This window comes from Uloborus diversus, chromosome 6 (assembly GCF_026930045.1).
Source record: "Uloborus diversus isolate 005 chromosome 6, Udiv.v.3.1, whole genome shotgun sequence".
NCBI lineage: Eukaryota > Metazoa > Arthropoda > Arachnida > Araneae > Uloboridae > Uloborus > Uloborus diversus.
Window position 1 is genome coordinate 79937068 of NC_072736.1, and position 15866 is coordinate 79952933.

The 15866-nt window shown below is 35.6% G+C and overlaps 1 protein-coding gene across 1 annotated transcript in view; it reads left to right on the top strand.

Moving 5' to 3' along the window:
- The first annotated feature begins 2220 nt into the window (after positions 1-2220).
- The window catches only part of LOC129225074 (silk gland factor 3-like), a 61556-nt gene continuing 47910 nt past the window's right edge, over positions 2221-15866 (top strand). The window contains exon 1 of the mRNA XM_054859623.1: positions 2221-4008. Coding sequence (XP_054715598.1) covers positions 2389-3618 — 1230 coding nt within the window. The 5' untranslated portion in view covers positions 2221-2388 and the 3' untranslated portion in view covers positions 3619-4008. The remainder of the gene's footprint in view (positions 4009-15866) is intronic.

The following is a 15866-nucleotide window of genomic DNA, read 5'->3' on the forward strand; positions in this document are numbered from 1 at the left end:
AAGTGTGAAGTTGGTTTCGAAAAAACGTAATTAAGTCCTCTGACGGGAAAAAACGAAATTACTTTCCGAACAACCCATATCTTATAAACTGTAATTAACGGTGTTTTGATGCACTGTAACACTTTTCTCACAAGTATAACACTGCTTGAATATTTCAAACAATAATAAATGTGAGAGTTTCAAACACTGAAACATAATTCCTAATAAATTGAAAGAATCCATTCGATATTATTTTCCCCGTAAATAATAGTGGTTTCTTTTTTTTTTCTTTTCCATATTTAAAAAAAAAAAGAAAGAAAAAGCTTGTATTAAGAAATTCTTTTATAACTGATAGAAAGGGAAGCTCATTTACAGTAGCAGATTTATAGGTTTGAGGGCCCTAAATGAAACTTGACTGGTTTTTATTGAAAATTTTTCTCTGAATTTTTCGGGAAGATTCAAGCTTTCCGACTTTTAGCGAGAAAAATTTCTGTTTTTGCCACTACAAGCGCAGTCAGAATTACTTGGTTTTATGACCAAAATAGTCCTTACACGTGTATAAACTGCTGTATTTGGATTGGCAATAATGTTAAAACCAAGACCTCTTGGGGATGTCCCCCCCCCCCCTGCTGCGCCAGTGTTTGCCACAAAAGGCAGCCTTTAGGCACTCTAGCTGCTCATTATTTTGTAGAAACCTTCCTGAACACTTTTTACTGTGTAGCTATATGATTAAACATCCATTGCTATCATTGATAGTGAAAGGGGCATGTATAGATATTTACAAAGATGCTTATAACGAAAAATCAACTTTTTAAGACAATCAAACTTTACTCTGGAGTGTACTGTATTTATTAGACACGTACTTGATCCATTTAAAGGAAACAACTTGTTTCAGGTTGGATCTCTCTTCGATTACATATTTAAAAAAAAAAAAAAAAAAAAAAACTTTCATTTTTTGAATCCTTAAAAACTACATACTTGAACTTAGCAAGGCACTTAATTTAGTCTTCTAAAATACGATGAGAACAAATTTCGAACTCGATGAGCCCTAATAACCAAAAATATACTGAAGAGGCTTGCAAAATCAAAATAAATTTACTTTTCAGTATTTGCTGCATGTATGTTCTGTTTGCTGGAGAATGCCTACCTTTTGTTACTCAATGACGAATAAAAGTTTACTTGTACAGTTTGAAGTATTTTTTATAATAATTATTGATGTTTTAGGATATTTGACTGCAAAAAAAAAAAAAAAAATCTTCTGTTAAATGTCCATGTTGCTAAATGTTGCTTTTTTCTTTTTAAATTTTTATAACTATAAAAGTACAGTCATTCAGGGTATCTCTAAACCACCATTTCTCTATTTCAAACTCCGTCACTCATACTTAGATAATTTTATTGTATTCTTTGGCATAAGACAAAACATGCATTCCTATAACATTGTATACTTATCTGAAATTAAGGAATAATAAAATTATTAAATCCATTTAAAATGAATTATTTGCCTGGTTCAAAGCTATCCTGCCTTTAAAGATCACTTTGAACCATTTCGGAAAGGGGAGGGAAAATTATCTATTTTAAGAAAAGTATTGAAATTTTAATGCAGCAAAATAAATTTTATAATAGTTCAAAAACTTTTCTTTTGACCTTCACAACAACATATAAGACTCCTATTCGATGATTTATAACATGACATACAACATTTGAAAGAATTGAAACTTGGTTTCTATTTTAAAATTTTATAATATCTATTAAAAGCTATCCCATTTTTTTTTTTTTGGTTTACTTTTTTGTTACTTATGTGATTATGTATTTTTTAAAATTAATTTTAGCTTTTATTTATTTATTAATTCATTTTGAATTTGAGGGGACTGGACAATTTATTAAATGTTAAACAGCATATTACTTTTATTGGTCTTTTTAACTTTTGTGTCTCGATCGTGAAGATATTATAGACACAACTTAAAAGAGAGACGTACTGTCCACTCATCTGCAGTTGTACGGGATTGGTCTCACGAGGGCGTTTATGAGCGCGTTGCATTGTTTACAACTCGCGTCGTCGACAACGCGGTGCGATGAGTGGAAGAGAAGGCTGGTGTTTGTAAACTACTTCCCCCTCACAAGGAGTTTTATTCTCTCTCTTTGCAGGGACAAGTGAGCGGAGCACGTGACAGCAGGTGAAGTCGGTCCCCCTTGTTTACAGAGGGCCATCCATCTCCGGCGTGTGACTCCGCCCCGGACGACCTTCGAGAGCCGCGACCTGTAACAGCCAATCGACCCACCCCGGCCAATGGTGCGCCGCTACGTCACCAGGGGGCGGAGCGAGTCCAGCCATCCGCCGATCGACTCTCTCCCGCTCACAACACGCGGCGACGCTCGCCGAGCTGAGATGTTGTTCTCTTCCTGCGACCGATGGCAAGCTCGAGCAGCCCGTACCACCTCTCGTCTGCCGGCCTGGTGAGCTCGCTCGGCCAGCCAGACAGCCCCGGTGGCGGAATGCAGGTCGCGACCTCGCAGTCGATAGCCGCCTACGCCCGGGACGCCCCGGAGATGAAGTACATGCCGCCCCAGCACCACCAGAGCCACAACGGGCACCACGCGGCCCTCGCGCCCCAGCACCACTGGGTCAGCCTGCCGCCGCACAACGACGCGTGGTCGGCCGCCATGCCCCCGCCCGGACTCCACTCGTCCGGCCAGGACGTGAAGCCGCCGGACCTGCACGCCGTGCACCACCGTCCGCCGCAGCACATGGCGGCCTCGCACCCCTGGCACCACTCCCCGCTCGCCTCCTCGCCGCACATGGCGGGCATGGGCGGTGGCGGCGGCGCCTCCCAACACCACCTGCAGCACCATTACGGCATGAACGGCATGCTGGGGGCGCAGCAGCTGCACCCGGCCATGCGCGAGATGCCCCAGCACCACCCGGAGCACCACCACCATCACCACCACGAGGAGCCGCACCCCATGGACCACCACCACCACCGGCACCCGGACGACTGCGGGCCGGGGCTGGGGGGACCCCTCGGCGGGCTGCCGGGCGAGGAGGCCCCCAGCTCCGATGACCTGGAGCAGTTCGCCAAGCAGTTCAAGCAGCGGCGCATCAAGCTGGGTTTCACGCAGGCCGACGTGGGGCTGGCCCTGGGCACCCTGTACGGCAACGTGTTCAGCCAGACCACCATCTGCCGGTTCGAGGCGCTGCAGCTGAGCTTCAAGAACATGTGCAAGCTGAAGCCGCTGCTGGCCAAGTGGCTCGAGGAGGCCGACTCGACGACGGGATCGCCGACCTCGATCGACAAGATCGCGGCGCAGGGGCGCAAGCGGAAGAAGCGCACCAGCATCGAGGTGTCCGTGAAGGGCGCCCTCGAGAACCACTTCCACAAGCAGCCCAAGCCCGCGGCCCAGGAGATCGCGAGCCTCGCGGACAGCCTGCAGCTGGAGAAAGAAGTGGTGCGCGTGTGGTTCTGCAACCGGCGGCAGAAGGAGAAGCGCATGACGCCGCCCATGAACAATATGGGGAACCCCATGGGGGGCGGCGGCGACGGCGGACTCATGATGGGCGGGAGCCCCCTGCACGCGCACAGCCCCAGCAACCTCATGCAGTCGCCTCCTCCGCCCCCGCACTCCATGGCCGCGGCCCACTGACCCGCGGCCGGGGCCGCGGACTCCGTCCATCCCTACGACGACGAAATCCCGCCCGACCGCGAGCCCCTGCCGCATACACAGTTCTTCTTCTCGCTGCTGGGGCGCCCCCACGGACAGCAGGTGCCCTACAAGTGAACGAATTACCTTCTCACGTGGACCCCCCACACACGGACCGCTCGATCCCCTTCCTCTCTGGCAGAGGAGGGAAACGGGAGAGATGCGACTTATAAAACTCAAGAGTTGTTTCTTTTTTTGTGTGCCAATCTGCGGTCCTCCTCTTATAATGAATTGAAAGGAGTGGGGTCCAGTTTCGATGAGAAAAGAGACCCCGATCTCCCCTGTTATCAGTGTGTGGCATCAGATCCGAATTCCCAGCATTCAAGTGCAAAGGTAAGCGATTTTCATCTTTTAACAGTATTTTTTAGTATGAATAAGTTCGCCTGTTTAGAGTTGCTTTTGATACTACATGACCTATTTATTATTGCTCCCCATCAATTACTATAATTTCTAGTGTTTGTCCTCAAAAAATTAATAACTACTACCGCTTAAAAATAATGCTTGCATCAGATTGTTACGTTTCTCAAAAAACTGAAGTTCGTCATTTCTTGTGAAATAAATTTCATCATTTTGTCTGAGAAAGGTGCACAACCAAGTTTCCCTTACTATACAGCGTTCTGTTTCTCGAAAATCCAGCTCAACTTTTCACAAGTTAAAGAAGTAAATCATTCTTCAAATGTGGTTCAAATTAACCCAGATATTATTTTTGTTTCACCATTTGTTATTGATGTCTTGTTTTTTTCTCTGTTAAGTGCCAAAACTTCGCAGAGAACCTCATGCTATTACTCCAAAGTGAATATTGCTAACACCGTGTGCAAAAGAACTGTGTCACTTTGTTCGCTCCATATATTCTTCATTCCTTATGATGATTTTTAATGTTTTTCTGTGCTTTGGCTTTCTCGATGATACTTTTAGTCTATTGTAGAACTAAACGTTGCTCAAAACACAGCTGCATTTTAATTTTAATTCATAAATTTTATTAACATTAAATAAAAAATTGTGATGAATTTATTATTGTTACTCTATGCTATAGAAGAGCAATTGTGCCGATTTTCATCGTGGTACAAAGTGCCTAGTGCAAGTCTGGGACTATGGAGTTAATTCGTTCAGTTTTACTTAAAATCTTTCATAATTATACCATCTTATTTGTATTTAATCTATCCATAATTCACTGAAATTGTTTTCCTTTCACATTTTTTCCTGTTGATATATTAATAAAATACGAAATGATAATGGTTATAAAGCAAAAAGTGTAATAAAATAAAGTAATTTTTAATCCTATAGACCGTTTTAGATCTTAAATTTAACAAATATTTGACCTAACAGATCTAAAAAGCATTTTCTTAAAAAATTCGAAAAATGAATGTTAAGAATTTTTGCAAAGAGTATGGTATAATTTCTTTTTAAAAATAAAATATTAAGCATAGAACTGTGCATAAACGCAGTTCTATTATGGAATAAAAATTGCTTGAAGTATGTACCATACATTTATTTTTAGAAGCACCGGATCAGATGTGTTGATTTTTTTTAGTAGTGTCATAGCAAAAAAGTTTTAATATATCTTCAAGGAGTAATTCTATACACAGTAACGATGCGCTATTATTTGTTTCAAAATCTAGAAGCTTTTTAAATTGCTAACTTATTCTATAATGGTTCGATTACTAGTTTTGATGTTTTCTGTCGTATGCATACAATAAAACACCGATCGTTTTGGTTATCACGTATTTCCAATACATTTAACATTTACCGAAACTGGACAAATTTTCCTGCTTGATGTTAATGAAATTAAAAGCAAGTGCAACTGTTATTTGTACATTTTGATGTGATTTTCTGAATTTTACTGTTCCGATATTATTAGGCAGATATGATACATGATATTTCATTTAGGATAGCATTTTATTTATTCGATTGTTTGTTTCATGATACCTCAAACTGAATTAGCTAATAAAATAGAAAATAAATGTGAGAAAGAAGAATTCTCAATTGTAAAAGTTAATTAAAGCAAAACGTTTTCTTAAAGGGGTGATAAGAGATTTCTATTATATAAAGTTTTTAAGCATAAGTTAATTTAGTCTGAAATTTTGATTGGATGAATTCAAAAGAATTGTGTTCACACTTTTGCTTTATAACTTGTGAAGATAAACGGACCAAGGGTGCCCATATGCAAAATTTTAAGGGGAGGGGGGGCTCAGATATTTTCCCCATGGTTTAGCAGGATATTTTCCCCATAGAAACCGATTTCAGTACAGATTAGAGTTATTAAAATTTGACTTTTAAAATAATTTATTCATTTCTGGATGGAGAAGAAATGTTTTTACATTTTTGCAAAGAAAGAAGTACTAAAAGCAAGGAAGTTCTAATTTCATAGGGGGGCTTGAGCCCCCACTTGCCCTCCTCCCCATATGGGCGCCCTTGAAACGGACACATGGTTATATATATAAACTACTCTCCTTACTCTCCTACAATAATAAATTAGCATTTCATCATACGATTTTTTTTGCCATAACTGCAATGAAGCAACTCTGATTGTAGGTCGAATGAACAAGGAATTTCTGCAGAGAATGGTTTTCTTTCAATATTAAATCTAGCAAGCATTTTCTTGTAACTATTATGATATTGATTGGAGTTGTATTGACATTTTCATCACCCATGGGCAAGATGAAAATTGCCGCCATTGAATCCCCATCACACTGATCGCATATAAAGCACAATTGCTAGTTTAATTCTTGATTAATTTAATTATCTCTAGCATGGCAATAAATAATGATTGAACTTCAATCATTCTTGGCCTTTTTTTTTTTTTTTTTTAGAGTTTTGTTACTTGACTTTCTTTGAAATTTCATAGCATTTAGCGTAGCCGATGTAAAATAATTAACATAAATCAAAGGTAACAAAGAATGAATGTGTCGCCCTCTATATATCTACCGCTGTGCACGCAAAAGACTAAAACTAATCACCCAAAGTATTTTATGTTTGAGAAATCTAGCATTTTTTAAGAATATCCGCCTCCCCCCTCGTTTTTCCCCTAAAGTGTCTCTAAATCATCCCTGATCAAAACTAGCTTCAGGGGGAAATAACTAATTATTGGCACTGTGAAATACCGAAAAAAGTGATTGAAAAATCTTGTGGATTTCATGACTGAAAGTGATGCTGATGTGATTGAAGACAGTCAGTTACACTCATTTCTAATATTTTCTGCCCCAGAGAACTTGAAATTGTTTCTTAATTTGATTTTCTGTCGGGGGAATCAAAATGCATTCTGTTTCTGATATCTTTTTTTTTTTTGTATGCTATTTTTTAATATCATTTGTTCAATTACTAAATCATATGCTGTCTTTAAACTAATTTATTATTTAATATTGGCATTAAAAAATTTCAAGACATATATTTGGGCTTATTCTTTCATATGCTGTCTTTAAACTAATTTATTACTTAATATATTGGAAATAAAAAAATCTCAAGACAAATATTTTTGGGCTTATTCTTTGAAGAATGTTAGTAGCCTCTCAAGCTTGCAATACTTTTGGCCAGTAGTGTATCTTATAACTTGGCCTTAGATGTGTGCCCTTGGATTCTTGGCCTTAGATTCTGTATGCCATTTTCCCTTTTATGTCTCTATTATTACATTTTTAATCAAGTTTCGTGCTCCATACAAAAGTGCTCTAATATCCAAACCTAGCATTAGTAGTACTAATAGAGCTAAAATATGTGTTAAAAAATGTAGTTGAAAAATAAAAGCTCATATATTGATTAGCTCAAATTTATATTTCAATAACTATTTGATTTTCTTTTTTTTTATATTATTAATGGTATTGCATTATAAGCAGTTATAAAATTCGATATGTAACATATTATTAAATTAAATAATTTTCTAAGATTGTGCGGCAATCTACAACTTTCCTGCAAAGATTTTTGTGTTCTCAACTTTTTTTTTTTTTGAAAAATATCCAAATATTGCAATAAAAAAGTCAAAGTGTTAATGTATAATTGTTTGTTCTTGAGAAAATCAGTTACTAAGTAATTGCTCCGAGTTTTTAATCAAAACTAATAATAACAACTACTACTTTCAGAAAATACGAGGACAAAAAAAGTAGCTTCATTTTTCCATGCTTATTTGCAGTGGCATAATCAGCCGTATCGTCAAGCTTTATGAAAATTCTTTTAATTGAAAAAATAAAAAAGAAAATATCTTTTTTAAAATTCATCTAAACGAAAAAAAAAAAAAAAAATGCAAAGAAATAAACGTGTGATAAATTCTGCTTAAATATCTCAAAATTTATTTTTGATAACTAGAAAACTGCTTCGGCTTGTTGTTCAAAATTTAAATAAAACTGATTGTTTAAAAGTTTAAAATGCTGATGATATTTTGTAAAGTGATTAAATACCATAAATATTCAGCTTTATACATTGTTAGAGGCGAATTCCACGTGTTAAAGTTTGTAATTACTCTCATCAACAGCTTTGGAATCAAATTTGGAACATCTTCGGCACACCATTTAATGAATGATGTTTTCCGTTTCCGAACGATTTGCGATCTTTTAAAAGCGAATGAGTTGAAAATTTCCCCTCGGAGTAAAAATTTGCATAATGTATGCGCATAATGATGTCAAGTAGAATGCATTATTAATTTTAAGTGCTTTTAAAAGCAAGGGAGAATCAAATTATATTCACGCAAATGCGTGCCGAGTTGTTTGTTTACTTATGGTAATTTTTTAATGTATGCTGATTTAAACGAAGACGCTACAAATTCTCTTGAAACAGAATGCATATGGTCGGCGTTCGGTAACTGTAACCGCCATGAATCATTCATTCTTCACTCCTAGTTTAAATTAATGAATGAAATGTGTATCGTAACGTCTGAATAATTTTTGAAATTTTGTATTTTCTCTGGAAAATCTGTACGGAAATTTGAAAAAAAAAAAAAAAAAAAAAAAAAAAACGCTGTTTATGAAAGACTAGTTTGCAATCATTTAGTTACTAACAAATTATTTTATTTATTGATTCATGATAATTATTTATTAAACTGATTTCTTATTGCAATTAAATAGTTGATTTTTTATTTCGATTTTTTTTAATTTTTATTTTTTATCAAACAATATCACTTTATATTTTTTTTTTCAAATACACCCTTAAAAAATATGCTAATTTTGTAATATCTTTCGTTTTAAACTTTCTTTTAAATATTTCTACTATTTTGCACTAAACTTAATTATTATTGGACTTATAATTGCAGTTTTCAAGAAAAAAATGCCTGATTATTAAAATTTTACTCAACATCTTTTCTTCATTCTTTTTTCTTTTTCTAAGACTTTTCAAAAAAAAAAAAACCTAAGTGAAATAAAAATGAATAAAACATGACTTGAGTTTGGAAAAAGTTTTAAGGTTTGAAAGAATGTATTCGTAACTCCAGAGCTCGAATACGCTACCTTGCGGTGATTAACAATACTAAAGAAAAGGGTAAAACATTCCATCCCACGTGCTTTCATTGGGGTAAAAAGAAAGCTTCCCACAAACAAGATGAAAAATAATTGTCATTCACTAAGCGTCAAAGCAAGTTATAAGTTACGGCATGTGTTTGTTTTACCTTTTTCATACGCCATTAGACAGTGGCTGCAGCGCCCCCTGTAGTTTATTGGAGTTACGAATTACAATAAGTGCGGAAGCAATACAAGGCGTCAGATTATAATTGTTTTTAACATACGCTTTTTGATAATTCGTCTGGGTATTAATTTTTTAATTCAAGGTATTCAAGAACGATAGGGTTCTTAGCTGATATAAGGGAGCAAATCAAAATTACCGATGTCAGTTGTAGTTTAAAGAAGTTGAAATGGAACTACGATAGGCAGCAACAAAGTTGCTATTTCATATTTTCTATACCAAGAGATAAGAAGAGATCACAGTGTCGTTGGAGGGAATTGTCTGGTTTTAAGGAGCGAAATGAAGAATAGCTTCAGGAAAATGAAAAGATTTGAAGTATTTAGGAGAAGTCTTTACCCTGCAGTGACTGAAAAGGTTTATGTCGGTGGGGTAGAACCCCTCCCTCCCCCAGAAAATTAAGAAATGTTATACCCCTTCCTCCAGAAGAAAATGCTAGTTGCGCAGGTGTTCCTTGTTGGAATAATCTTATCGCTGCCAAATTTAATATCATTTCGACCTGCAAAAGAAGCTGTTTCAGTGAAAGACCGAAAAGGGAGAATGTCGACTTTCACCAGGGATTCATTTAAAAATATTCGGTTTATCACCGATATCTTTCCTTTGTAAATGTTGATATTCACCGGCTAATGTCGACATCTACCAGATTTCGGAATTTTACGATAACAATGGTGCTGAATTACATCGATTTAAATCGTTTTTGAAGACTGAGTTTTGAGTATTTAAGATTTCAACTTTCATCTTAATATGGAAAAGTCTCATTCATATTTTCAATGATTTTCAACCAACAAGAACGATAATTAACTAACACTTGCTTGATCGAATAATCGGTTGAAGAGCTAAAATTCCGGGCGAGGTGGCAGGTTTCCCGCCGAAAATCCTTAGATCCTCTCCCAGACACTCTAGTAGCCTTGTGGCTGAGGGTGACCATTAATTTTGCTTCTTAGAGAGCCTTCTTTTCTCTTAAATTTGAATCTTTAAGCCCTGGGTGTTAGTTTTTCCTCAATATCAAACAACTATATCTACGAAAATTTTTAGATTATGTAAAATTAAATACTTATGTCCACCAAGTACCTTGATTCAAGCTTATGTATTTGCCATTAAAGCACGTAAATATTCATTCAATAGTTTTGAAAGAATAATGAAAACAAGTTAGTCAAATGTATCACGAGTTTATTCGTGTTTTTCTTCTCATTTTACAATCCTACAAGAACGGAATTACAATGTTTGCTTCTAATAGTATAAGTTACTCTTTTTATTGTTTTTGTTTAAAACTTGTAAATAATATTATTGCGAAAATAGTCTAAGCGGTTAATATAACTATGAAAAGTCCTGCAACCCCCACCCCCTCTCCAAAGTTGCAGGATCTGGCATTGCTTGTAAACTTAGAATAATTGTACGTTTTTTTTTTTTGGTTACGATTTTTTATCATCTTCCTTCCCTTAAGCTATCCTTTATTCATTTTTCTTCAATGAAATATTTCATTTTGGATTGATCGATTGCTTACATTTCAGATTCGTTTTGAAGCGAATTCTTTTTCCTGTGTATTAGACGGCAGTGGTGTAGCGAGTTTTCTTGGTGAAAGTTCAAATGAAATGTTTTGAAATTGAAGTCCGAAAAGCACAATTTTAGGCCCTTGCATACATGTATTCATACATATAAATTTGTTGCATCAGGGGGGGGGTATAACCCCTATCCCCCTGTCTACGCCACTGACATACAGATCTTCCCATGCCCCAAAAGCAATGGCGCGCCCCATAAACAACGGAGCACAGACAAGAACGAGACACCACGAGAAAACAAATATATGCTCCTCAAAATATCCTCATTCAATGCAGCAGTGTGCACTATGAGCCCCCCCCCCCCCACCCAATTAATAGTACTTTTTCAGAATCATTTTTATCATCAGTTATCTGATGCATCGTTTTGCTACCAGCATTCACTTCTGGGTAGCTTCTTAACCATCAATACCATTTAGATGGATTGTTCTCTCTCTTTTTTTTTCGGATAATGACGAAGTTATTTCTCGTGGAATTCTTTACTTTTCACGTGAAGCCTGATCTAATTTTTCGATATCTCAGTTGTTTTCTGCGAAATAATGTTTTCCTAATCCCTCTGGTTTGACTTCTCGCTAAATTTGAGTTGGCACTCCCATTCTACTTGGCTGAAAAATAATGCTCAACACAATTTCAAAGATTTCATGTATGATTATTTTTTCCTTATTTTATAAAATGATTTTGTAATGTAATATACGTATCCACGAGTAAAGCGTTTTAATGTGTCCAGGTACATCTGAAGTTCAGTTACATCACATTCAAGCTCATCATAATCAATGCTGCTGGAAATAACAGATTTTTTTTTTTTAAACCAAGCCCTTTTCATAATGCACTCAAAAGGACAAAATAACTTTTCTGGGTCAGAAAGGAAAGTTTAAAAATTCCTGTAGTTTTCGAAAATTTCAAGAAAATGACACCACAAACGAAGAAAAGTGTGGCTCAAGTCATGAAGAGAATTTAATTATCATTATCTAGCTTTCAATCATAGCTTTGAGTGTTGAAACATGCATATTTTTCTTATTGGGAAAGTTTGGTTTGAAATGACTAGAACCGCACATTTCTTAGTTTGTGGTGTCATTTTCTTTGAATTTTCGAAAACTACAGGAATTCCTAATTTGTCCTTTCTGACCCAGAAAAGTTATTTTGTCCTTTTGAATGCATTATTAAAAGTGCTTGGTATTTAAAAAAAAAAAAATCTGTTATTTTATTCTTTTTAGTGTAAATGTATTTCAGAAATAGAATAATTTTAACCTTACGAAACTTCACCTTATTTTTTCATATAAATGCTCGGTACTAAAAGGGAGAAAACCTATATACGTGTCTAAAACTTTAAGCAGTTCAGGGGCGTAGCTAGGGGGGGGTTTGGGGACAACCCCCCAACCCCCCGAAACGTTAGTCTCAAAAAAAAGAAAGAAAAAGAGGGAAGAGAAAGAAAAAAAAGAAGAAAAAGAAAAAAAATCAAAACGACTTTTTCTGAGTAACAAAGGTCAAAAATTCATTTCGCTCCCCCCCCCCCCATGCCATTGAAAATCTGCTCCATGTGTGACCCTCAAGCATAAAGCCGCCTTCCTCTGCTGCGACAATTTTTTGATAATTGAGTGAAAGTTGACACTTCGCTTTAGAAATGAGATTGATTTGTTAAATCCACGTATATGCAGCCTTTGTTTATCATTGATTCTGCAAATTGTTAAATATGTTTAATTTTATGAGCCGCGCAGTGGGAATATTGCATACAGTCGAATCTGTATATTTCGAATTTCACATTAAAGAAAAAAATCGAGATAAAGACGTTTTGAAATACGGGGGCTTTAAGAGACTTTTTATAGAAATTTGAAATATGATGGTGAAAATTTGAAATCGATACTAAAGACAACGTGGGCTCTTGATTAAAATTCCTCTTTATTAGTTTTGTTAGGTATTTATTCTATTATTACATTATTTAGTGCTTTATTGAGAGGTTAAGGAATCATTTTGACAGTAAAAGAAACTTTAAGCATATCTTTTTCAAGAAGAAGTCTTTTATTACTTTTTGGTCCCTGATTTTTTTTTTTTTTTTTTTTGGATTCATTATTTATGCTCTTGAGGTTAGCAATTGCAGCAAATCTAACTTATTCAGTATTCTAATATTTTCCTTTTTTCATCACTTGAAAAAAACTTTTACTTTCTTTTCACTCCTATCATTTCGGTTTTCTAAGGAATCACAATTTTAAGAAAGAGAGCTACCAAAGAACAGTACTAATCCGGATAACAGAGCGAAATGGTTTTTAACTTGAATGATCTTTAAACATGAAATTGAAATGTTCATCTTAACATTTCAAACCTGTGAATTTCACCCCTTTACTCTTCTTCCAAGAAAGTGCGCGAAACGACTGTCCTTTGGTTAATCTTCCTGGAAAGCCTATTCGTGGAACGCATTTCTCCCTTTTTTCCACTGCCTCCTAAGCTCTTGAAGACAATTCCTCTGTTTCTGAGTTGAAGAAAATGTTTTTGTTTGCTGCTTTAAAGATCATTGGGCTTTGAATCCGAAAATGATAGCATAACCGGAATTCGACACGATAGAGGTTTTTGTTGGTCTGATCTCGTGTGTGTCATAAGTCATAGTCAAAACGACCTTTGCTAACCAGAGTATCCATTGCAATCACATTGATTTTTCATCCAGTATTTACTGCATATTCTTTTGGAAACGTACAGTCTGTTTAAAATAGTACATTCTAAGTGAAAATTGTTGCATAATGAAGCGAGCAAGACCGATAACAAGCTTTTTTCAACCAAAAAAAAAAAAATTAAAATGACGAAAAGGATTGCTCTAAAAAGAGAAAGTTAACGTCGTCTGAAGAAAACGAAGTACAGTCTGCAAAGCAACATCAGTCCCATCGGGCCCTTCTGAAGATAATTTTATTTTAATTCGAAAGAAAAACTGCATAGCATTACATGAATAAAATGTTTAAAAACGAGATGAATCTAGATTATTTCTATTAGCTTGGTTCGGATTAAAAAGTAGAAAAAAAAAAGAGACTTATGTTTATAATACCCGAAAATTGCTGTTGCACTCTCAAATAGATATTTATGTAAATTCTAAAGCGGCTAATAAAATTAAAAATAAAGACTTGAGAGGAGAACAGATGGTATGCATTTGAGCGAATAACTTTCTACCGCCTATATTTCTTCCCTAACTTTTTTTACTCAAATTTTATTAACTGCTTTAGATTTAGCATAAATGTAAATACATAAAAAGCAACATATAAATATACCGATATGAAAAGCAATTTTATTTTTTGTGGGTTATAATTCAAGAAGTCTTTTTTTATTTTATTTCATACTTTTAGTACAAACCAAGTTAGTAAAAATAGTCTTTATAGTCTGACCACCGATGAGATTGAAAGTCAAACATCCAATTTACAGGCAGAAATGGAAGTATCTATTAGCTTTCAAGGATGCCAGCTTTTGTAGATGTGTGTTAGCCTCTAAATTAAGCAGTCACACTGAAATTAACGGAACACGCTCATCAGATATTTGATTTCCCCTTGATTTGGAAAGACTGGTTTTGACAAGAGAATGCTAGAAAATTTCAATTTAAATTAAAGAAAAAAGAAAAAAAAGTTGAATTTTCCACAACATTAAAAAAATAAAAAATTCCTTGCTTTTGTTTTGTTTGACACAAGTATCGGAATAGGGTCACCCCTTTCCACAGTATGTAAGATACACCTCCCTCTCATTTCTTTAATACTAAAAAATGTATATATATATATATATATTTATATATATATATATATATATATATATATATATATATATATATATATATATATATATATATATATATATATATATATATATATATATATGTGTGTGTGTGTGTGTAAAAGAAGAACCCCCCCCCCGAAAGTCGGGTCTAGCTACGCCCCTGAAGCAGTTGGCACTAAAATTTAATCCTTGTTCTTCTCTAAGATTTATGCTTGCTAATTTCATGCTTTCTTCAGAGAACCCTTGATTCAAAATGCTCATTTATGATTGCTTTTAACATTACTGTTACAAGACAACAAAATTTGTAACGATGAGTTTTATATTTAAACATTTAAGAATAAAATTACATGAAATTTGCTGTTTTCCTTCCTAACTGAAATAATAATTTTATTTTAGAATTTTAATTTTTCAGTGCTAAGTTGCACCTTAAGATTAAGCAAATCATTTAGTGAAATCCCGAAGTCTCTAAGTATTCTAGTTGCAGAGATAGAAGCAAAACCAGGACGCAGATTTCTCCGTGACAGTCAGGCCAAATATAATAGAAGTGCTTTTAAAAAAAAGATGCTGCATTTGATTTTGTTGTGAATTGACTCCACTAAGCGCAGCCAAGATTTACTATCTGGAGAGGGGCAGCGCTGTAGTTGGGAGGGGAGTGGGGGGACGTGAAGGAACGCCGGGAAGAGGGACACCCCTATACGTTACCAAAGTTTTTTAGTTACTGCATTTGAATCGAAGAGAACATGTTATATTAAACCACAAGAACTGAATAATTAAAAATTTTATTCCTTTCCATATAGTACTAGCATTTGTTTTAGATTTTATGAATTGAGCTTTCAAAAGAGCAAGTCGTTTCATAATAATCGTCAAAAATAAGTGCTAGCATAAATTGTGCATTACCTCCCACATTTTATTGAGTGCATTTTTCCACACTAAGCAATGAGTACCTTTTTATATCATCATAAATGCTCCAGGTAGACAAATATGTCGCCAAAGAAAATTGTCCTACATTACAGAGGCACATAAAGTCACTACAATGGTAGGGATCCTGAGGATCTCTACACAATGGCGGCTTAGAGCGCCATCTATCAGCTTTCGTGTGTATTAGGGAAGCAAGGTTTACTACATGTATTCATTTCTAACATGGGTCTAATGTCCGTGAAATGTTTCATAAAAATCATTTAATGTTTTTAAGTAATAATTTAAATTGATTTAAAAAAAACATGAAATGTAATTGCAGTG